This window comes from Rhinatrema bivittatum, chromosome 1 (genome assembly GCF_901001135.1).
Source record: "Rhinatrema bivittatum chromosome 1, aRhiBiv1.1, whole genome shotgun sequence".
Taxonomy (NCBI): domain Eukaryota; kingdom Metazoa; phylum Chordata; class Amphibia; order Gymnophiona; family Rhinatrematidae; genus Rhinatrema; species Rhinatrema bivittatum.
The window spans coordinates 257,122,606-257,146,624 of NC_042615.1; the positions used below are offsets into that span (position 1 = coordinate 257,122,606).

General features: G+C 45.2%; 1 protein-coding gene across 1 annotated transcript in view; it reads right to left on the reverse strand.

Annotated features, from left to right (window-relative positions):
• C1H20orf194 (chromosome 1 C20orf194 homolog) overlaps nt 1-24,019 on the reverse strand; it is a 794,595-nt gene that overhangs the window by 166,679 nt on the left and 603,897 nt on the right. Inside the window, 1 exon segment of the mRNA XM_029594038.1 lies at nt 15,350-15,508. Within this exon segment, the coding sequence (XP_029449898.1) occupies nt 15,350-15,508 (159 nt within the window).

Sequence of the window (24,019 nt, forward strand, 5' to 3'; positions counted from 1 at the left end):
ACTGTTCCATAGGGGATTTATGGTAGTTAAACAGAAATCCCAGGGAAATTTATTTATTTATTTATTTATTGGGTTTTATATACCGGGGTTCCTGTATGGGATACAGATCACCTCGGTTTACAGTGAATGGTAAACTTTGCTCATGGGCTGTACATAGAACATTGCTCATGGGCTGTACATAGAACAATAGATAACAATGGAAAACAATAACAGAAAACTTCGCTCGTGGGTGAAACCAATATAGAGGTAACGGGACTTGGCACAAACTGGTACAACGGGTACGTTAACTTCGCTCAAGGGCTGTACAAAGAGCATTATGGGCTAAAACAGTAGAGAAAACTTTGTATGCAGGGGGAGCAGATAACGGAAAAGAAACAAGAGATTGACAAGAGCTGGTACAAACGGGTAACAATAGTTGCAACTGATGGGGAGGAATGCAGGACTGGTCCAGTTAGTATCTAGAGAGAGAGAAATATAGCAGGGGGCAGGTATGAAATGTAGAAATGTAGTAGATTTATAGTGAGTCTTGGAGAAATCAGAGCTCCTTGCTTGGATTGACTCCTATTAGGCAGTTGTCCATGCAAGGAAAAGTGTGAATGATGTTTTGCTCTGTAGAGAAACAGCAGTGACTGCTAGGCATTTGGTGAAATACACAAGCTGTCGAAGATAGTGCAAACGGCAGAACTTGGCATTGGAATGTTGACGACTCACTATGAAGCACACAGAAAGACTAGATGACAGAGGCAACCCACTTATTGCGGTTAGGGAAGCACGGTGACAAGACACCATTTTACCTGTCCCTTCTGAAGAAAATTGTTGACATTTCTGAGGTCCAGGAGGGGCGGAGAGCATCTGCTTTCTGCTGAAAGAAGGAATAGTGGGATTAACCCCCCCCCCCCCGCCTTGTAGCGTCCGGGGGACCGTACCCCAAGCCCTGGTACTAAGTGGGATGGCCGCTCTGATATCCGGCAAGGTTGAGAGACCAGGAGGCTGTCCAACTGGCGGAGCTGATGTAATCTGGATATCAGCTGGTATCCTGCGGGAGCGTGAGTGGTAAAAGTCTTACCCGCATCTCTGCTGTGCAAGAAAACGTCGAGAGCTGTCGCCAAGTCTCGAGGTGGGCTTGCAATTGAGGCAGTGTCTGCTGGATCTTGAGTCTAGCAGATCAGCTAATGTATCTGGGACTTCGGGCCGTGATTAGGAACCAGAAGTCAGAGTATTATCGAGTACGGAGTCCTGTTGCTGTCAACGGGACGATGTCTCGATGCAATCCTAAATTATTGGTAGAGAGAATCTCTTGGTGTTGTGCAAACATAGCTGGAAATAGTAATATGTGACACTAATCCGGTTCTTGGAGGAGAATACGACCTAGAACCTTCCGAAACCATGTGGCCCGATTTAGCGACCAGTCTCGATGGGATTGTTGCTGAAGCGGGATTAGAGTACTTACCATCCTTGTGGTGGATCGCAGAAGGACGAGTCGGTGAATCTCAATGGATCCGTGGATTTCGGGAGGCATCGAGGACAGCCTGAAGGACGTAAACGTCCAGGTCAACTCTGTAAGCTGGTATGGTAGCGCAGCTACAGAGGAGACAGGTAGGCATTACTGGTGCTTCCACATTTATTTTGTTGTGGCTCAGTACCCGGACAACAGGTGTCGGTGCGGAACGCCTCAGCGTCTCGGGTGCAGAGAAGCACAGGACTCGAACCCGGGCCCGCTTCGCAACTGGCTCAATGGACATTGATGCTGGTGCGGAAGAAGTATCTCTCAGAGCTCGGCACCGGTCATTCTCCAGTACCGAGGAACTGCACACCGATGTGCGGAACAGTGTCGGTGTAGTGATGTCTCCCTCGGTGCTTGGCCCAGTCATTCTTCAGCACCAAGTAAGATGCCACTGATGTCCTGGATTGTTTCAGTGGCAGACGGTCATCGTGCTGGTGACAATGATTGCCACGGTGCTCGGCCCAGTCTTTCCCCAGGGCCGAGGTGGATGCACTCGCTGTCTCGGATGGCGAGTGGTGACGACTGTCACCATGCCTGCACTGCTCCTGGCACTGTCTAGTGCCCTAGGATTATATGGTGCTTTGGTTAAGAACTCGAAGTATGGAGCGTTTTGTTTAGTCGAGGGCATTGCGTTTAGGTGCTCCGGTAGTATTGACGGTGTAGATGGCGGCACTGAAGGCGGCATCGAGAGTATCGTCAAGACATCGATGGAAACGTCGATGGCATGGGCGGGGGCATCGATGGCATCAGTGAATGGACATGGCGTCGATGGCATCGATGGATATTGACCTGGGCATCGATAGCATCGACGTGGGCATCAACGGCAACGATGGAATCGATGTGGGCATCGATGGAATTCATGGAGGGATAAGTGTCATCGATGTAAACCCCAATGGCACTGACAGAATCGATGCGGGCTTCGATGGCATCGATGGGGGCATTGATTGGGGGAGGACGGCATGGTTGGAGGCACAGACAGCTTCGATGAGGGCATCGACCACAACGAAGGCACCAAGGAAATCGATGGAAGCATGGATGGGATGAGAGCAGCAATGGCCTCGACAGCGGCCCTGGTGGCAACAGAAACCGTGGACGTCCCTATCCCTCTAGCCCCAATAACCCGGTGGAGGATCGTAGGAGGACACTCGCAGGCTTTGTGGGGCTAACTGAGAATGAAAACATAGGGAGAAGGGAAGCTGCAATTCAGTTGGTAAGCCAGGGAATCCATTAGTGAAGTGACAGGAACCAACCGAAAAACGGCATAGTACTCACCAAGCGTCGATTAAACGTACGCGAAGGGAGACCCGTGTAGGGAAAAATTATGAAAAGTTGTGAGAAATCTCAGAGCTCCTGAATGTGAATCTAACTGCAGTGTGGAAAAAAGAAGACTGAAGGGAGACCCCTGTGGACACAGGGATAATGGCATGCTGGGCATGCTCAGTGCACTCAGTGTGCCAGTCAAAGCTTTCTAGAAACTTTGACAGAAAGTTTTCCGTGATAGGGCTCCGTCCAGAGATGTCACCCATATGTGAAGACTACCATCCTGCTTGTCCTGGGAGAAACACACAGGCTCTCACTCTTTCAGGTGCCACACCCACCCAACACAAAGGCTCATTCTTTCTCTCACAGGCTGCTTCCTCACACTCAAACCTCTCATTTTCACATATTCTCTCACACACGCAGGCTTTCACTCTCTCACACATACAAGTTCTGATGCTCATATGCTTTCCCTCACAGGTTCTCACACACACGCACATATAGGCTCTGTCTCTCTCAAGCCCCCCCCTAATACCGCAAAACTCATTAAAGAAACCAAGAATGGGATGGAACTATACTTAAATAGATGACAAATTCTGGAATTTCCATTTAAAAAACTTCTAATTCCCATTCAATAATATCGACAATGTACCTTTAGACAAAATATAATTATGATAGATAATCTCTAACTAAAATGGGCTTCTGGTGATAACCTATGAGTTGCCAATATTAGGCTGCACTTTGACTTATAGATTCAATTATTCCACAGTAAAATGCACTAGGTGTTAGAATGATTATTTAAGGAGTTAACAATATGCAGCTACCATCTATTATTAAGGAAATCAGTTCTTGAAAATATCATACTTAATTCTGCACGGTTTCAAATACTTTATACTTTAGAGACAAACAACTGATACAATAAGACAAAATTATATTTCAACTGCATCATGCAATTTGGAGACAAGATTTGAAGTGTTTCCATACTACATTTTATGTTTAAACAAAAAGAAATCAATACATACATTTTTTTTGGAGAAAATGCATCATACACTTATAACTGTACCACTGATTTCACTCTCACATGTTACATCATCGATTTAATATACTTTTCAGTATTCTTAAGGTAAGAGATCATTTAAATTATGCAGACAATGCAAGAAACTGGCTAAGATCAGCACTATAAGCTTGTGAAGAGGACTGAATTTGGGTCTCATTATCTCTTAACTGGCAAGAGCCAAATGCATTATGATTTGGGCCCAGTAGTAATTATCATGCACTACAGATGTACCTACACAGGTAGTTAGAAGTACGTAATTATCAGCTCTTCAAATAGATTTCTTCCAACTATTTGCCATCAAAGAGACCTGGGCTGATTGGCATGATGATCATGGAAGAGATAGGTAGACTAGGTAAAGAAATAGTCTTTTATTGTTTAAATTCCAATTAAATTATGATAGACAATTGATCACTGTACATCATCTTTCCTTGAAAAGGAAAAATTACTACCTACCTGATAAAGCAAATTGCTTACCTTATAATAGGTGTTATCCCAGGACAGCAGGATGTAGTCCTCATCCATATGGGTGACATCATCAGATGGAGCCCTGATGACGGAAAACTTCTGCCAAATGTTTCTAGAAACTTTTGGCTGGCACACTAAGCCTACTGAGCATGCCCAGCATGCCATGATATTCTCAGCCACAGGGGTCTCCCTCAGTCTCTTTGTAGCAGTATGTGTGAGCTAAAAAAATAAAATAATAAAAAATGTATCGGACCCAAGTCCGCGGGGGTGGCGGGTGGGTTCTGTAAGGACTACATCCCTGACTGTCCTGGGAAACACCTACTACAAGGTAAGCTAATTTGCTTTAATCCCAGGACAGCAGGATGATAGTCCTCACATATGGGTGATTAGCAAGCTACAGGCTGAGTCATCTTGCATTATCCAACAGCATACAACTTGTGCAAGCACAACAATTGGTGTACTGCTGGAAAAAATGAGGCTGCCTGAAATCACAGCAGGATGGATGTAGAAGGAATTGGTGTTATACTGGAAATAAGTTCTTTAAGAACGATTGTCCAAAGGCTGAATCTTGTCGTCCTTCTTTGTCCAAACAATAATGAGCTGCAAAGGTGTGAAGGGAACTCCATGTTGCAGCTTTGCACATGTCAAGAATGGGCACTGAACGATAGTGTGCTACTGATGTAGACATAGCCCTTACTGAGTGTGCTTTTACTCGCCCTTGGAGAGGAATTTTTGCTTTTTCATAACAGAATACGATACAGTCTGCTAGCCAGTTGGAGAGAGTCTGTTTTCCAACCGTAAATCCTGGTTTATTTTTGTCAAAAGAAACAAAGAGTTGGGTGGATTTCCTATGGACCGCCGTGCGGTTCAGGTAAAAAGCTAGCGCATGTTTACAGTCAAGGTGTGTAAGACTGTCTTCTCCCTGGTGAGAGTGAGGTCTTGGAAAGAAAGTAGGAAAGACTATTGATTGATTGATGTGAAAATCCGTTACTACTTTTGGTAGGAATTTGGGGTGAGTGCGAAGGACTACTCTGTCATGCAGGAACCTTGTGTAGGGTGAGTATGTGACGAGAGCTTGCAACTCACTGATCCTCCTAGCTGATGTAATGGCTACTAAGAAAAATACTTTCCATGTAAGAAATTTTTCATCACATGAATGTAGAGGCTCGAACGGTGACCGCATGAGTCTCGTCAGTACTAAATTTAGGTCCCATTCAGTGACTGGTGGTTGAATGGGAGGCTTAAGGTGAAGTAAACCTCTCATAAACCGACTTACTAGGGGTTGTGCTGTTATTGGCGCGTCCCCTATTCCCTTGTGGTATGCCGCTATGGCACTTAGGTGTACCCTTACAGAGGATGTCTGGAGACCAGAATCCGAAAGGTGGCATAGGTAATCTAGTAAAGAAGGAGTGGGGCAAGAGAAAGAGTCAAACCCTTTTTGTGTGCACCACTTGGTAAATCTAGTCCACTTAAAGTGGTAAGATTTATGTGTGGAAGGCTTTCGTGAAGCTACGAGAACTTTAGAGACTTGTGTTGAAAGATTAAGTGGTTGTAGAATTAAGCTTTCAACATCCAAGCTGTCAGGGCAAGAGTTGTCAGGTGGGATGATGCAACTTGCCCTGATTCTGAGTTACGAGATGTGGGCGCTGTGCCTAGGTGAATTGGCTCTCTGAACGAGAGGTCGAGGAGTATGGGAAACCATACTTGTCGAGGCCAGTACGGGATTATGAGGATCATTGTTCCTCTGTCCTGTTGTAGCTTCACGAGAGTTTTGGCTATGAGCGGAATTGGAGGATACGCATATAGAAAGACCTGTGTTCCAGGGGCGAGCAAAGGCATCCATGGGGAATGCTTGTCGACGGCCGGTGGAGGAAGCAGAACCTTTCAACTTTGTGGTTCAGTTTGGAAGCAAAGAGGTCTACGGTTGGGCGACCCCAGCGTTGAAAGATTTTGCTCGCTACACGTGGATCCAGAGACCATTTGTGGGGATGGAATGTCGACTGAGATCGTCCGCTAGGACGTTTTGTGTGCCTGCCAGATAAGTTCCTCGGAGATGCATGGAGTGCTCTAGAGCCCAAGCCCAAATCTGCACCACTTCCTGGCAGAGCAGATAAGAGCCTGTGCCTCCCTGTTTGTTTATGTACTACACTGCTACTGTGTTGTCCGTCTGTATCAGCACAGTCTTGTTTGAGAGGCAGTCTTTGAAGGCATAAAGGGCATATTGCATCGCTCGAAGTTTTAAGACGTTTATTTGACACTTCATTTCGAGCGTAGTCCACGTCTCCTGAGTTTGAATGTTGCTGACATGAGCTCCCCATCCCAAGTTGGAGGCATCTGTGATAAGATGACTTGCGGAGTGACTGTTGGAATGGGGAGACCGGCTTCAAGGCTGTTTGATTTGTCCACCAGTGAAGCGATAGGCGTAATTGGTGGGTGATTTGAACGTGTGTTGGATAGTTTTTGGAAAGCTTGCAAGCCATTGAGTTCTTCTCATGGCTACCTTCGCATAGGGGTAACATGTGCCGTCGAGGCCATGTGGTCCTAAATAGCACTAGAAGTTGATGGGCAGATGCGAACTGTATTGGATATAGAATTTGCCCAATGTGATAGAGTGTTGGTATGGTCGTTTGGAAGAAAGCTTTCGCCACTGTGGTGTCGAGGTCTGCTCCGATGAATGTGAGGAGTGAGATGGCTCGATGTGAGATTTTTGATAGTTGATTAGAAATTCCCCAGAGGAGTGTAATAGTATTATTGTGCTTTCCAAGGCAGACAGAGCCTCCCTGGCTGGATGGACTTCTAGCCAATTGTCTAGGTATGGAAAAACATGAATGCTGTTTTTCCTTAGTTGTGCAGCAGCCACTGCTATGACATTTTTGTGAATACTCGAGGAGCAGAGGCTAGTCCGAATGGTAGGACTCGGATAGTGGTAATGATGTTTTCCCACGATGAATCGTAGATACTTGCGATGTTGTGTGGAAATGGAAATGTGAATAAGGTCTGAAGATCTAGAGAACAGAGCCAATCTCCCCCCATTGAAGTAATGGAAGGATGGTTCCAGAGATACCCATCCGAAATTTTTCTTTTTGCAAGAAATTGTTGAGATTGCAGAGGTCTAAGATAGGGCGAAGGCCGCCTGTTTTCTTTTGGAATTAGGAAATAGTGGAATAGAAACCCTTTGCCTTGTTGAGACCGGGGAATGGTTGTTCGATAGCCGGCAGTTATTTAAGATAGAGAGTTCTACTTGGAGTTGAGGTGAGATGACCATGCTGTCCAAAGTGGAAGGGTAGAGAATTTGGTGGTATGTTTTGAATTTGTAGACGGTATCCCCGATTTAGTATGGCTATCACCCACTGGCCTCTTGTGATAAGACTCCACTGGTGTATGAAATGATGGAGTAGAACCTTCTACTGGTAAGTGGGGCATAGAGTTGATGGAAAGGATTCTGTTCTCTTGATTGACTTAAAAAACCAGCTGGCTGGACCAGTTTGTGGGGTTGGGTTTTTTTTGTGTTTTGGTTGGCGTGCTCGTCCCCTATGTGGTGGACGGTATGAACGCATTGAAGAGAAGGTGGGTAGTATCTTCTAGGCCTATAGAAGGGTCTCCTGGTTTCCCTTTTAGTCTATTTTCTGATGAGGATGGCTGACTCCGATGGTAGTCTGGAGAGTTGGCGGAGTGTCTCGTGGTGTCTTTTAACTGAGAGATGTAGGCTGTATTTTTTTCTCCAAAGAGATTCTCTCCAGTATAAGGGAGATCCGCCAGTCTCTCTTGGACTTCTTGTCTGAGGTTCCGAGGCCTTAAGCCAAGCCCACCTCCTTGCATTAATTCCCGATGCTGATAGGCAGACAGATGTTTCAAATGAGTTATAAGCTGGCCGTACCTCGTGTTTGCCAGATTCAAGCCCCTTTGCAATTAAGTGTGTTCAAAGCCAGTTGTTGTTGCTGAGGGAGATCATCGGCAATACCTTGAACTTGTTTCCACAAGTTTCTTTGGTACTGTGTCATATAAAGCTGGTATGTCGCAATACAAGATACCAGCATGGACCCCTGAAAAACCTTTCTCCCTAAGGTAATCTAAGAACTTCTGTTCTTTTCCTGGTGGGGTAGAAGAGTGTGGCTTCTGTTTCCTGGCTTTTTTCTGAGCTGATTTGACGACCACAGAGTAATGAGGCAACTGGGGCTTTTGGAAACCTGGGGTATGTTGTACCAGGTATGTGGCATCTGTTCTCTATTTACAGCTTGCACCGAGCAAGGGATGCTCCCACAACCTATGCTGGAGTTCCAACAGGACTTCATGGATTGATATTGCCATTACCTCCTTTGGTGCATCAACGAATTGAAGGACTTCTACAGCCTTGTGTCTTATGTCCTCCTCCATCAGTAATTCAAAAGGAATTGTGTCCGCCATTTCCTTAATGAAGTTTGTGAATGACAAGTCTTCAGGAGGGGACTTCCTCCTCTCTTCTGGTGGAGAAGGTTCAGACTGTAGTTCTTCTGAATCAGTATCAGTATCTACGTCCTTCCAAGGCGTATACTGAGGATGGTAAGGTGATTCAGGATCATCTGGTTGTTGTTGTAGATGGTGTTTTGTTTTAGAAGCAGATTTAGATGGAATCTGCTTTGGCAGCATAGGAGGTAATGAAGGCATCGATGGGGAATCGATGGCATTGATGGGAACCGATGCTGGGTATCACCCGATGGACCGGGACGCATCAGCATCGAGGGATCCTTAACTGGCATCGATGGTCTTGCCGGTATTTGATGATGGTGAAGGCCCAATGGCCCTGGGACGGAATCAGAGTCCCTGTCATCTTCCTCCAATGAACCAGGAAGAAGAATGGAAGGAACTATCGATGGAGTCGATGGTTGCACCGGAGGCGCCGGTGTCAGAAATATACCAATCAAGGCATCGATTTTGTTCAGCAAAGGCTGAAAAATCGACGGATCCGATGTCGATGCCGGAGTTGGTCTTGATACCGATGGTGGTATGGAAGGAAACTGAAATTTTCGAAATGCCTCGACAATGGACCATGAAGTCACCTCTTCCTGGAAACTGGGACTGGGTCCACTGTCACAGGGGAAGGTAAGACTGGTGCTACTGGCACTTCCACGACTGAGCGTGGTGGCACAATCTTTAATACCGAGCCCGGTGGAGAGCGCCTTGGTTCCTCGGGTACGGAAGGGCGTGTTGGTTCCAGTACCCGGACTCGCTTGGGCAACAGCTCGATGTCCTTCGATGCAGATGGCTGTGTCCTTCCATCCGATGGATCAGTGGAACAGTGTCGATGGCGTCTTTTTTCTCGATGTCCCTTAGATGCCGAGGAAGACGCTATGGACGACCCCGATGGGGTTGGTGACAGATGGTTACCAGTCCTTTTTTCTCCTCGATGTTTTGCAACTGAGGGAGATATTCTTCTTGGAGACAATGGAGATTTTTTGACCGATAATTAGAATGATTGTGGCAAGTTCTTAATTTTTTTTTTTTTTTTTTTTTAACTAGGCTTGCTATTACTCTGAGGTCTTTTCCTCCCTATTTTCAATAATCGATAGATCCAGCAAAGATAATCACAGAGGTTAATCTTTTTAATTTTAGAGTGAAAATATTTTGTGGGTTTAGGAGCCTAGCTGCAGCATTTTGTAGTAGTTGTAGATTTTTATAAGATCTTTAGGTGCTCTGAGTAGAAGGGAGTTGCAGTAGTCTAAGTTTGAAAAAAATGAGGGTTTTTAGTACCATACGGAATTCTACTTGAGTCAGCAATGGTTTTAATCTATGTAATAATCATAGTTTAGCATAGTCTGATTTGATTAATTTGTCTACGTGTTTTTCCATGGTTAGGTTCTTGTCAATCTGTACTCCTAGGTCCTGAACTTGGTCTAAGGATGTGATATGAAAGTCACCCAGGTCCATTGTTCCCAGAGACATTATTGGGGATTCCTTCTTAGCAGAATGATTTCTGTTTTTTTGTGTGTTTAGAAATCGTTTGAGATTGGAGAGTTCATGTTGAATAGACTTCATGTATGATGCCAGCGTCTTTACTGTATTTTCAATGGAAGTAGTGTAAAGTATGTAAGAACATAAGCAATTGCCATGCTGGGTCAGACCAAGGGTCCCTCAAGCCCAGGATCCTGTTTCCAACAGAGGCCAAACCAGGCCACAAGAACCTGGCAAGTACCCAAACACTAAGAATATCCCATGCTACTGATGCAATAGCGGTGGCTATTCCCTAAACCAACTTGATTAATAGCAGTTAATGGACTTCTCCTCCAAGAACTTATCCAAACCTTTTTTGAACCCAGCTACACTAACCACATCCTCTGGCAACAAATTCCAGAGCTTAATTGTGCGCTGAGTGAAAAAGAATTTTCTCTGATTAGTCTTAAATATGCTACTTGCTAACTTCATGGAGTGCCCCCTAGGCTTTCTATTATCCGAAAGTGTAAATAACCGATTCACATCTACTTGTTCAAGACCTCTCATGATCTTAAAGACCTCTATCATATCCCCCCTCAGCCATCTCTTCTCCAAGCTCAACAGCCCCAACCTCTTCAGCCTTTCCTCATAGGGGAGTTGTTCCATCCCCTTTATCATTTTGGTTGCCCTTTTCTGTACCTTCTCCATCGCAATTATCGATTGATGCTCTATTGACGCTCCTCAGCACCTCCAGTGACCTTGCACCATCAACTCCTGACAGTGAGCTCCCCCACCCCAAGAAGGCTTGTATCTGTTGTGAGCACTAACCAATTTGATGTCTCCAAGGAAACTCCCTTCCTGAGATGATCCACCTCTAACCACCACTGCAACTGGATGCTCACCTCCAATAGCAAGCAAAGCCTCTCACCGTTTACTTCTGCACCTACGGTCTCCACCGGGAAAGCAACATGTGCTGAATAGGCCACATGTGTACCCTTGCCAGGGCAACCTCCAACAGGCTGCCATCAACCCCAGGACCAGCAGATAAAACCACACTGTTGGGCGAGTAGTCCTTCTTAGGGTTTAAACTTGAGCAATCAACTTTTGAATGCGACTCTCTAGTAAAAACACTCTGTCCTGATTCACACTGAAACAAACACCTAGATACTCTACCGTCTGAGACAGCTGTAACCTGCTTTTGGCCAAGTTCAACACCCAGTCTAGATCTTGCATTAAGGAGACCACCCTGCGAGAAGCTATGCGACTCTTTTCTATGCTTTTGGCCTGAATGAACCAGTCATCCAGATAGGGATAAACCAGGATACTGTCCTTGTGCAAGAATGCTGCATCCACCACCAAGATCTTGGAGAAAGTTCTGAGTGCAGTGGCCATCCTGAAGGGCAGGGCCTGAAACTGATAATGACATCTCAGAACAGCAAACTGCAGGAACCGATGAATGAAAATATAGAGATTTGCCTCAGTCAGGTCCAGAGATGTGAGAAATTCCCCTGATTGCATTGCCATCATTATGGAGCACAGTGATTCCATTTAGAAATAAGTCACCAGCAAATGTCGATTGACCTTTTTGGATATGACAAAATAAATGGAATAGAGGCCTGAATTTTCTTATGATTCAGGAACAGGAATCACGGCCTTCAAATCCAACAGTCTTCACTGCCACCCTCTTCTGTAGAGACTTACAAGGAGAGACCATAAAGGCATCCGGAGAAATGCAAAAAAACTCTAGAACATAGCCATCCCTTATTTCCAGGACCCACTGGTCTGATGTGATCGGGACCCACTTCTGATAAAAGCTAGAGGCACCCACCTATCTCCTGCATCAGTAGGTGAGTCCGTATATCTTCATTGGGAAGATCAAGGTGTTCTGGTCCCAGAGCCTGGATCCTTCTGAGGCCTTTTGAGCCAAAAGGACTGAGATCTATTGAAGGGATGCAGCCTCTGAGTCATCGCTGCCCTATAAGGGTGAAAGCGCCCTTAATCTCTAGAATGGCCTCTTGTCCCAAAGGGACACAAGGCCGGCTTTCTATCCTCCGACAAACGAGGAACCTGGGATTCCCCCCATTTATTTGCCATTTTTTCCAACTTACTGCCAAATAAGAGAGAACCCTTAAAAGGTAACCCAATGAGATTGGACTAGAAATTGTTCATGTAGCGGGAGTTCCACTGCGGGGAAGCACAATTCACCTTGAATGAACTAGATGCCTAGCTGCTCTCATGGAAGCCACCCCCCTCTGGCGGCAGTACGAGCAAGGTCACAACCTAACAAGGCAGTTCCTGGTTCCATTACCGTACTGCCAACCAACCCCGCTCCCTCAGACTCCTGAGAGAGCCGCAGACTAGCCCGAGCCACCAGGGAGCAACAAGAAACAATTTGCAAATTTATCACCATGGCCACAAAGGCCTGCTTAAGGATAGCCTCAATTCTATCCTGAGCATCCTTTATAGCTGCCCCTCCTTCCACCGGAATGGTGGTCCACTTGGTAACAGACCACACCAGCACATCCATCTTCAGGAAACATACCTGTTCCCTTGCCTTTGGTTCCAAGGGGCACAGACCCGTTAAAGTGCTCCCCCCTTTAAAGTATGCCTCTAGAGCACTTCATTCAAGGTTAATTAAATCTTGAATTGCCTCTAGAAGGGGAAAGAAACATGATACTTTTCATAGGTGACCAACATGGGGTCCTTCTTTTGCACATCTGTAGAGTCACTCCCATCCACACCAAGTGTCTTCAGAGTCTGAGACAATCGATTCAGCAACTCATCTCTATGAATGAAACGGAGCAGCATCTTATGTGGCTCTAAATCCGGGGGAATTTCCCCCTTTTCCAGAGGGGAGAAACTCAAATCCCCAGAGCCATCCATTTCCTCATCTATATCCTCCTGAACATCACCAGGGATCACTTCACCTTTGTGCTTCCCCACAGTGGAACTCCCACTACATGAACCTGGTTTAAGAGGTATCACCACCTCCGTTGGGAGACTCTGCAAAAAAAATGTCTGTACACCTTGGAAAAATTCCACCCAGCAAGAGGAGGATGGGTTTGCATCAGGCCCTATAAGCCCAAATGGATGCTCTCTGACAGAACAGCCCCAGATGTTGTTCCTGTTATCGGGAAGGAAGAAGGGGACACCCTATTGTGTCGTCTTCAGATCCACTCCCCTCTGACCAAGGGGATGGAACAGCGTCGGCAAAATCAGGAGGAGTCAAATCACCTTGAGCATTCAGACAGCGCTGACAGAGACTCGCAGCCCTGGCTGTACTGCCCTCATATGGCAAGCAGCACAGATTGCAAGGCACTTAGACTTCTTTGCCATTGGCGCCATACTTCCCCACACTGAGCTGTATTTGACAACTTACACGCCTAAAAATAAGGTACGTGCACAAATAGGGAAGGCCTTGGAGTACACGCACAGAAAAACCTGACGCGTACCTACGCACATATATATAGACCGTGGCCTTATGCGCAACAATCGGTGCGCATGTTCGTGCTGATATCACATCGTGAGCCAAAAATGCGCACACACAACCACACGGGAAAACAATGCTATGACCTACCAAGCAGCTTAAGAAACTAAACCTGAGAGCAGAGCCTAGCCAAAGCTGTTCAACTCGATGAGCCCATGCCAACTCTGCACCTCACTAAACTCCTCAAAGATGTGAGGGAAGAAGGGGAAAAGATACAAACGCCAAGGGAAGACACCTGGTAAGGAATGGAATAGGGGAAACAAAGCTGCCCTATTCTCTCTCTTCATTTATTTATTTAAACTTTCATAAGAACATAAGAACATGCCATACTGGGTGAGACCAAGGGTCCATCAAGCCCAGCATCATGTTTCCAACAGTGGCCAATCCAGGCCATATGAGCCTGGCAAGTACCCAAAAACTAAGTCTATTCCATGTTACCGTTGCTAGTAATAGCGGTGGTTATTATCTAAGTCAACTTAATTAATAACAGGTAATGGACTTCTCCTCCAAGAACTTATCTAATCCTTTTTTAAACACAGCTATACTAACTGCATTAACCACATCTTCTAGCAACAAATTCCAGAGTTTAATTGTGCATCGAGTGAAAAAGAACTTTCTCCAATTAATTTTAAATGTGCCACATGCTAACTTCATGGAGTGCCCCCTAGTCTTTCTATTATCCGAAAGAGTAAAAAACCGATTCACATCTACCCGTTCTAGATCTCTCATGATTTTAAACACCTCTATCATATCGCCCCCTCAGCCGTCTCTTCTCCAAGCTGAAAAGTCCTAACCTCTTTAGTCTTTCCTCATAGGGGAGCTGTTCCATTCCCTTTATCATTTTGGTCGCCCTTCTCTGTACCTTCTCCATCGCAATTATATCTTTTTTGAGATGCGGCGACCAGAATTGTACACAGTATTCATGGTGCGGTCTCACCATGGAGCGATACAGAGGCATTATGACATTTTCCGTTTTATTCACCATTCCCTTTCTAATAATTCCCAACATTGTTTGCTTTTTTTACTGCCGCAGTACACTGAATGGACGATTTCAATGTGTTATCCACTATGATGCCTAGATCTCTTTCTTGGGTAGTAGCACCTAATATGGAACCTAACATTGTGTAACTATAACATGGGTTATTTTTCCCTATATGCATCACCTTGCACTTGTACACATTAAATTTAATCTTCATTTATTTTTTTATTTTTTTTAAACTTTCCTTTTTCCTGAGCTCAGCCCTCCTTGGCTGACAGCACAAATGGGTCTCTGGCTACATTGGGAGAGAGTGAAGGTCTTCACCTTTGAGCCTCCCTAGTCCTCCAACAGCTTGTCTTTTTTTTTAAGCCCACACCAGACTAGGCTGCTGGATTCAAGATGATCAACTGAGGGAGGGACCCCAATGGTGTCACCTCAGGTGCTCATGTGGTAGTGCTTCCAAACCTTTCTCTTTTTTATTTTTATTTTTAAACTACAATCAATCCCTAGTTGGGAGATGCATGTCCACTATCTGCTGGACACAGAGAGTACTGGCAGGCTGTTGTCGGGGCAGGGCTATATGTCCATGACATCAGTTTTACTCTATCTCCATCTGCTGGTAGAGGTGCATAACTCACTCGTGTGGACTGGCCTGCCTGAGTGCAGAGAAATTGTTCTCTTCTGATATCTTACCCTTCTAGAACCACAAGAAGTCTCATTTTCTTCCTGGTATAGACAGACTGGCGGGCACTGCGGTTCTGTTGCGCTTCCAGAATACTCGAGAGGTAATACTGAAAATGTGTAGTGCTGAAATATTCTGAGCTGTCTGCAGTTTGTCGATACACCATCCATCTATAACAATAAACACAGAAGAATATTATAACCACCAAAGTGATACAGCAGGTTGGCACATAGGACACACCAAAAGATGGGCTAAGGCTATTTTATTGCATACCCAAAACATTGTATTTACAGTCAGCACATTGCATTTACAAAGAGACATTTCAAATGTTCAAAGTCAACACAACTGCTCAGCCTTTTTAATTTATGAATTCCTCAAGATAAACAAGACCAAAGAATATTTTAAAATATTATTTATTTTTTTCCATCAGTACTGGTATGCTTGTTTTCATTCTCTTGCTGCTATGACAGTCAATTTCACTGCTACTAAAACTATGAGAAAATTACACTACATCAATGGCTCCCACATCTATCATTCAGAGACCTCCAAGCCAGTTGGCTTTTCAGGATATCCACAATGAATATACATGAGATATTGTATATCTGCATTTACTGTTTCCATTGTATACAAATATAGCTCATGCATATTCTCTGTGGATATCCTGAAAATCCAACAAGCTGGGGGTCCCAGATGATAGGTTTGGGAACTACTACCCCTATAATTCTAATCTGGTTTAGAAAAAATACTTTCACCATCACAATGTAAAAAGCAAATTAATAATAGTGTGAAACTGTTAAACTGGATACCTATGGCTTTTTTTTTTCATTCAATTTATGGTATAGGAAGACTTATGAAAAGGTTTTAAAATGACTGTTATAATTTTATTTTACATTCAGTAATAACTTCACTTTGAAAGAAGTCAGATGAAGAATGGTTCAAAATGACATCTCATGCTGCATCTGGCTGGCTGCCTGTACAAATAATGCCATGTCTAACATTAGGCAACATGGCAGTCACAAAAGCAAAAGGAAACCTACTGCAAGTTTTACACAGATATGAACTATAAAAGAAGGAAATCTGTGTGAAGCACATATGATTAATCTTGTTGTGAATGTATGAAATTAAATTGTTCTACTAAACCCCTTCTAAAAGAATCACTGTTCTTTATTTACTTTATCAAATTGTTTTCAGAGGCCTCCCTTGGAAACACCAGAACCTTCTTCACTACCGAGAAATTGCTAACCTGTAACACGGGTTTTTTGAAGACAGTCACAGAAGTAGGTTGCATGACCACAGCTGGCACTGAACTGACATATCCTTTCAGAGTTTTTGGGAAAGGCCTGAAGGCCTTTATTTCTCATGTGTGGTAGTTTCCCTCAGTTCTATTAAACAACTTTGACATGAGAAGCAGCAAGAACTACTGGAGCGGGGGGGGGGGGGGGGGGGGGGTTGTGACTAATGACCTGCTGTCTTTGAGAATAATTTTTGCAGATAAACAACTAAATTTTCTGAGAAGACAAGCAGGTTTATCAAATCACACAAACGGGATTCCTTAACTAAGAACTGACATCAACAAAAAAAGGGAAATATAATAAGAATTGCCAATGGGCTGGAAACATGTTTTTTGCTGGGAAAACCCTTTTCTACTGCTTTTAAAAAATGTTATAATATGGAAAAAAACCCACAATAATATAATGGGCCCTAGGAAAAAGGAGTTGGGGTCTACTCCTCAAATAGGCCATGAAGAATAGGCAGTTCAAACTAACTATCCCGCCAAAAGGCTATGTCCAGACAGTAATAGGAAGTGAATATGTGGATTATAAAGGAAAGCAGTGAAGCGGCAGTGAAACAATTTTGACATTGTACACGAGACCATTCTTGTTCTCCTGTTTCCTTAATTTTGATCACAGATACTTTTATAATTACTGTCAACATTATAGCATGACATTTGTGCTTCAGCCTTGTACTTGTTTTTCTAGACAAACTGACACTGTTGCTGAGCTTCAAGATTATAGAATATTTTTGAAATCAGACAAGGCCAGTTGACATTCCATCTAATTGCGAGCCTCAGATAACATTTACATACGAGGCGAGGATAACTAACATGGAGGCCAAGAGCAAATTACCATATGTCCATTCAGATTATTTGTTTATAATAGAAAGCCAATCACAGAAATTATGAAATTATGTAATCTAGCTTGGTAATGAAAATGTACAGGTAAAAATTCTATAAAAGCTGTGTTATTACAATTATTTGTGAGGGAGTTTATGCCGATGCCTTGTGTGGCTCTATTCCTCTCCAAAAGGTACCTATCACATGCTCAATCACACACATGCTCATATGCTCGCACATGATCAGTCATATACACACACATGCTCATATGTTCTCTCACATGCTACATTATTCATATACACGGGCCCATATGCTCTCTCACAAGCTCAATCATACACATACTCTCTCTCTCTCACATGCTCAATCACTCACACACAGGCTCATATGCTCTCTCTCATGTACTCAAACAAGCCATTGCTCATACACTCTCACATGCTCAATCATACGCTCATATGCTCTTTCTTACATGCACAATCACTCACATGCTCTCTTACATGCTGAATCTGACACAAACGCATATACACATATGATCTTTGTTTTCCCTCTCTGGAAGTATAAGGGTCAGCAGCAGCAGCAGCAGCAGCAGTGGAAGCCTCTTCCTTCAGCTCCCATGGACCAGACTCTTCAGCTTTCATTTATGCAATGCTGCTCCTGCTTCTAACTTGGGGGGAGGGCTGGAGGGAATGGAGTACGCAGAGGGAGCCAATGCTTCTTGCACCCCATAGGCCATGCTGCTTTTTGCTGTCAGGGTTTGGAGGAGGCCAGTGCTTGTTTTTCTCCTGTTGGCTGCACTGCTTCTCACTGCCGAAGTGGGGTGAGGGATGAGGCGGCTGATGATTCTTGTGGCTCCATGGGCCGCACTGCTTCTCATTACTAGAATGGTGTGGAGAAGAGGTAGAAGGAGGCCAATGCAACTCACAGCCCCATGGGCCATGCAGCTCCTCACTGCTGGGGTGATGAGAAAGAGAAGGCTGATACTTTTCAGAGCCCCACACATTGCGCTGTTCCTTACTGCCAGGGTGGGGAAGGAAAATCAACCTGATGCTTCTTGCAATCCCTATGCTCCTCACTACCAGGGCAGAGAAGGAGTTTGATATCTCTAATGGCCCTCTGGGCCTCGCTACTGCGGGAGGTGGGAGGGGGAGGGAACAGGAGGATGCTGCTGATACTTTAGCATGATAGTGCCCCTAGTGAATGGCCTGATGAGATATGGAAGCCACACTTGCCATGGATAGGATGGTGCAATAAGGATTACCCTCACCTTATCATCCCAAAGAACCTGCTCAACAGTCAAGCAATTAGAGAAATTCAATTAAAGGCGCGGTGGTCAAACCAGTCTTAAAAAAATCCGCAGTTAGATATGAAAGCGTTAGCCATTACCGACCGATATCTATTATTTATTTATTTAATATACCGACATTCAATCTGAAATATCACATCGGTTTACATTCAGGTACTGTAGGTATTTCTCTATCCCCAGAGGGCTTACAATCTAAGTTTTGTACCTGAGGCAAAATGATTTATTTATTTTTAACTTTTCTATACCGACGTTCCTGTATAAAATACATATCACATCGGTTTACAATGCAACTGCAAGAATTCGCTCGGGGGCGATACGATGAACAGGGGATAAAATTAACAGTGGTGCGGGGTTATAAAAACTTACAATAACAACTGGATGGACAAATGCGAAAAACTGAGAAAACAGAGAACAATGAGCTGCTAACAATTAGCTCTGGGGGCGATACAAGGAGCAGGGGATACAATTAACTGTGAAAGTAGTTAATAAGCAGTTAATGGATCATCTGAAAGTTAACCGACACGCCCCCGACACGCCCCCTCGGAGAACCCCGGGACTTACGCGAGTCCTGGGGCTCTGCGCTCGCGCCGGTAGGCCTATGTAAAATAGGCTCACCGGCGAGCAGGGCTCTGAAATCCGCCCCCTTTATGTTCATCAGGTAAAGCTTTATTATCGATACCTTCACCCAAACTGGTGCATCTTAATTCTGTTTGGGATCGAGCACTGTCATTGGCTGGCCCAAAAATTTGGAACACCTTACCAACTGAGTTAAGATTGGAGTTACAGCCTAATATTAAAAAAAATTAAAAAAATTAAATTCCTGGCTGTTTGAGCAGGCCTTTACTAATTAAGGGTTTTCCTTTATCCCTTGCCTTCCTGTCCTTTAATTTTAGTGTTAGTAGGAAGTGTTTGTGGTTGGAATGGTTTGTTAATTTTAGGTATTTTATTGAATTTTATTATATTTGCTTTTATAGGTTTTGATTAATGTTGTTATATTATTTTCTGTTGGATGTGAAAGCAGAGTTGCTTACCTGTAACAGGTGTTCTCACAGGACAGCAGGATGTTAGTCCTCACATATGGGTGACATCATCAGGATGGAGCCCAATCACGGAACACTTTTGACAAAGTTTCTAGAACTTTGACTGGCACCTACTGGGCATGTCCAGAATGGCACTAACCCTGCATCCAGCAGGGGTCCCCCCTTCAGTCTCGTGTATAGCAAGAAGTACGTGCAAAAAACATAACAAATTGCAAGCAAACCCAACTCCGCGGGGTGGCAGGTGGGTTTCATGAGGACTAACATCCTGCTGTCCTGTGAGAACACCTGTTACAGGTAAGCAACTCTGCTTTTTCACAGGACAAGCAGGATGGTAGTCCTCACATATGGGTGAATAGCGAGCTGAGGATGCCCAAGCAATGCACCAAATGCACCCAAAGACGTGCAAACAGGCACAACAACGGGGTGGATTTGGGTAGGAGGGCATCCTGAGAACTCTGAACGGGTCACTGGTAAGATGTTGGGTAAAGCTGAGAATAAGTTTCGTAGGATAGACTGGCCAAAAATGGAATCTTGCTGGCCAGCCTTATCCAAGCAATAATGGGCTGCGAAGGTATGGAGAAAGCTCCAGGTCGCAGCCTTACATATATCAATAAGTGGCACAGAATGAAGGTGTGCCACTGAGGTTGCCATGGCCCTAACAGAGTGTGCTTTCACATGGTCTTGTAGTGGAATGCCTGCTTGCTGGTAGCAAAGGAGATACAGTCCGCCAACCAGGAGGAAAGGGTCTGTTTTCCCACTGGATTTCCCAATTTGATGTTATCGAAAGAAACAAATAATTGAGTGGACTTCCTGTGGGCTGACGTGCACTCCAAATAAAAGGCTAGGGCACGTATGCAGTCCAGGGAATGTAGAGCCTTTTCCCCTGGGTTTGAATGGGGCCTTGGAAAGAAAGTAGGTAAGATGATGGATTGATGATAGATTGATGATAGAGACGGGAGTAGCTGGCTTGTTACGGCGGTTACTACCCCAAACCAAATAACCAAATTACTACCTCCACCTTCCTCTATTCATGATGCCTTTCAACTAGCTTGATCACTCCATTCTTATACTTCACTTTCAATGCATATCCAGCATAGTTCTCTGCTTCAACGGCAGGGGAGAAGAAAAACTGTTACTTCACACATCCAGCAGAGCTCTCTGCTTCAACGGCAGGGGAGAAGAAAAACAGGTTCGCACTCACAAAGCGGGGAGTAGCTGGCTTGTTACGGGCGGTTACTACCCCAAACCAAATGTACATGATACTTCACTCTCGACGCATATCCAGCATGGCTCTCTGCTTCAACGGCATGGGAGAAAGACTGATACATCACGAATTTCCAGCATAGCTCTCTGCTTCAACGACAGGGGAAAAGAAAAACTGATACTTCACGCATATCCAGCATAACTTCAACGGCAGGGGAGAAGAAAAAAGGATTCACACTCACAAAGCGGGGAGTAGCTGGCTTGTTACGGCGGTTACTACCCCAAACCAAATGTGCCTGATACTTCACTTTCGATGCATATCCAGCATAGCTCCCTGCTTCAAAGGCAGGGGAGAAGATAAACAACTAATAAGGGCTGTATAACATAATCTGGGTAAAAACAAATAAGCATGGGTGTAGCTTGCTTATTGCGGCGGTTACTACCCCTACTACCTCTAACTAATCAAGCTAGATATTTCACTTGGATGCAGCTCCATCACCGCTCTCTACATTAATGGTGGGGGTGGAAGGGAAATAGAACCAAGAGCTAAGAGAAACAGATAAGTATGAGAGAAAAAATGAGTGAAGCTTGCTGGGCAGACTGGATGGGCCATTTGGTCTTCTTCTGCCGTCATTTCTATGTTTCTATGATTAAGATGAAATTCCAACACTATCTTGCTAAAAACTTAGGGTGTGTACAGAGGACCACTCTGTCATGTAGAAATTTAGTGTAAGGCGGGTAGGTAACTAATGTCTGTAACTCACTAACTCTGCGAGCGGATGTTATAGCGAGAAGAAAAATTACTTTCCAGGTGAGATAGCGGAGATCGCAGGAGTGGAGAGGCTCAAACGGAGGTTTCATGAGCCGCCCTAAGACCAAGTTAATGTCCCAAGTGGGGCCGGAGGGTGCAATGGAGGTTTCAGGGGGAGCAAACCTCTCATGAAGCGTGTGACTAAGGGCTGTGTCGAAATAGAGACATCTCCTACTCCGTTGTGGAAAGCGGCTACCGCACTGACATGCGTGTTTTCAGACCTGATTATGACAGATGCCAGAGATAGTCCAGATACTTTGCAGTGGAACAAGTGAAGGGATCTATGGACATGGATGTGCACCAGACCGTAAACCTTTTCCACTTAGAATGATAAGAGCATCTCGTGGAAGGCTTTCGTGAAGCTACCAGGACTCGGGATACCGACTCCGAAAGGTTAAGGGGTTGGAGTATTAACCTTTCAACATCCAGGCCGTCAGGTATAGGGCCTGGGGGTTGGGGTGGCGAAAGCACCCGTCGTTCTGAGTTATCAGAAGCGGATCCTCTCCTAGAGGGATGCGCCGAACTGATAGGTCCCGGAGGATTGGGAACCAGACTTGGTGTGGCCAGTGAGGGGCAATCAGAATCATTAAGCCCTTGTCCCTTCGTAACTTCATGAGAGTCTTCGATATGAGTGGAAGTGGAGGGTATGCGTAGAGGAGACCGCTGGACCACGAAAGGGCGAAAGCGTCCCTCGGCTGTGAGTGGCGGCTGTGAGTGAGGGAACAGAAGTTCTCTACTTTGCGGTTGTGGATGGACGCAAAGAGGTCTATTTGTGGATATCCCCAACGCTGGAAGATGGTGTCCACTACCTTGGGGTTGAGAGACCATTCGTGCGGATGGAAGGCTCGACTTAACTTGTCCGCTAGAACATTGTCCACACCCGCCAAGTAGGTCGCTCTGAGGTACATTGAGTGTAAGAGCCCACCCCCATATCTGTGCAGCTTCCTGACACAGAAGGTAGGAGCTCGTTCCCCCTTGCTTGTTGATGTACTACATCGTCACCTGGTTGTTGGTCTGAATCAGGATGGTCTTGTTTGAGAGGCAATCCTGAAAACCTCTGAGGGTATTTCAGATCGCCTGAAGCTCCAGGAAATTTATCTGATGTTTGGCTTCCTCTGGAGACCAGATTCCCTGAGTCTGGAGGTCGTCGACATGAGCACCCCAATCTAGGTTGGAGGCATCCGTTGTCAGGATAATTTGAGGTTCTGGAATTTGAAAGGGAAGGCCTTGAAGAAGATTGGAGAGCTGCATCCACCAGGCCAGCGACATGCGGAGCTGCTTGGTAACGTGGACAATGCAGGACATTGAATGATAAGCCTGAACCTACTGGGACTTCAGAGTCCATTGCATGACTCATGGTGAGGCGTGCCATCGGAGTGACAGGTACAGAGGATGCCATGTGACTCAGCAAAATAAGGAAATGACGAGCTATCATGTAATCTCGATCCTGGAGGCATTGCACTAGGGACATGAGAGTACGAGCTCGATCCTGAGGGAGGAATGCTTTTGCCTGCACGGTGTTCAGGTCGGCTCCTATGAAGGATAGGGTTTGAGATGTAACTAGGCAAGACTTGGGATAGTTGATCAGAAACCTGAGAGACAGCAATGAATGGAGAGTTAGACGTAAGGAGGCTAGTGCATCCTTTTGAGTTGGAGCCCTTATCAGCCAATCGTCGAGATAAGGGTAGACATGGATGCCCTGACACCTCAGGTAGGCAGTGACCACTACAAGGCACTTGGTAAAGACTAGAGGTGCGGATGCTAAGCCGAAGGGTACTACCCGGTACTGGAAGTGCCGGGAGCCAACTAGGAATCGAAGGAATTTGCGGTGAGACGGAGTGATCGAGATGTGCGTGTACGCATCCTGAAGATCCAGAGAGCAAAGCCCAATCTCCTCTTTGCAGAAGAGGAAGTAGAGAGCCCAAGGTTATCATCCTGAACTTTTCCTTCTATAGATACTTGTTTAAGGCACGGAGGTCCAGGATTGGACGAATGCCTCCTGACTTTTTTGGAATGAGGAAATACAGAGAATAGAACCCCTGCCCCTGCTGGGAGAAGGGCACCGGTTCTATCGCCCGGGATTTCAGGAGGGTTGAAACCTCCTCTTCCAGAAGAGAGGAGTGGACAGATGATCCCCACGTCGGCCGAGGTGGGGAGTCTGCTGGTACAGACAGGAAGTTGAGGTGGTAATCTTGAGTTAGTACAGCAAGTACC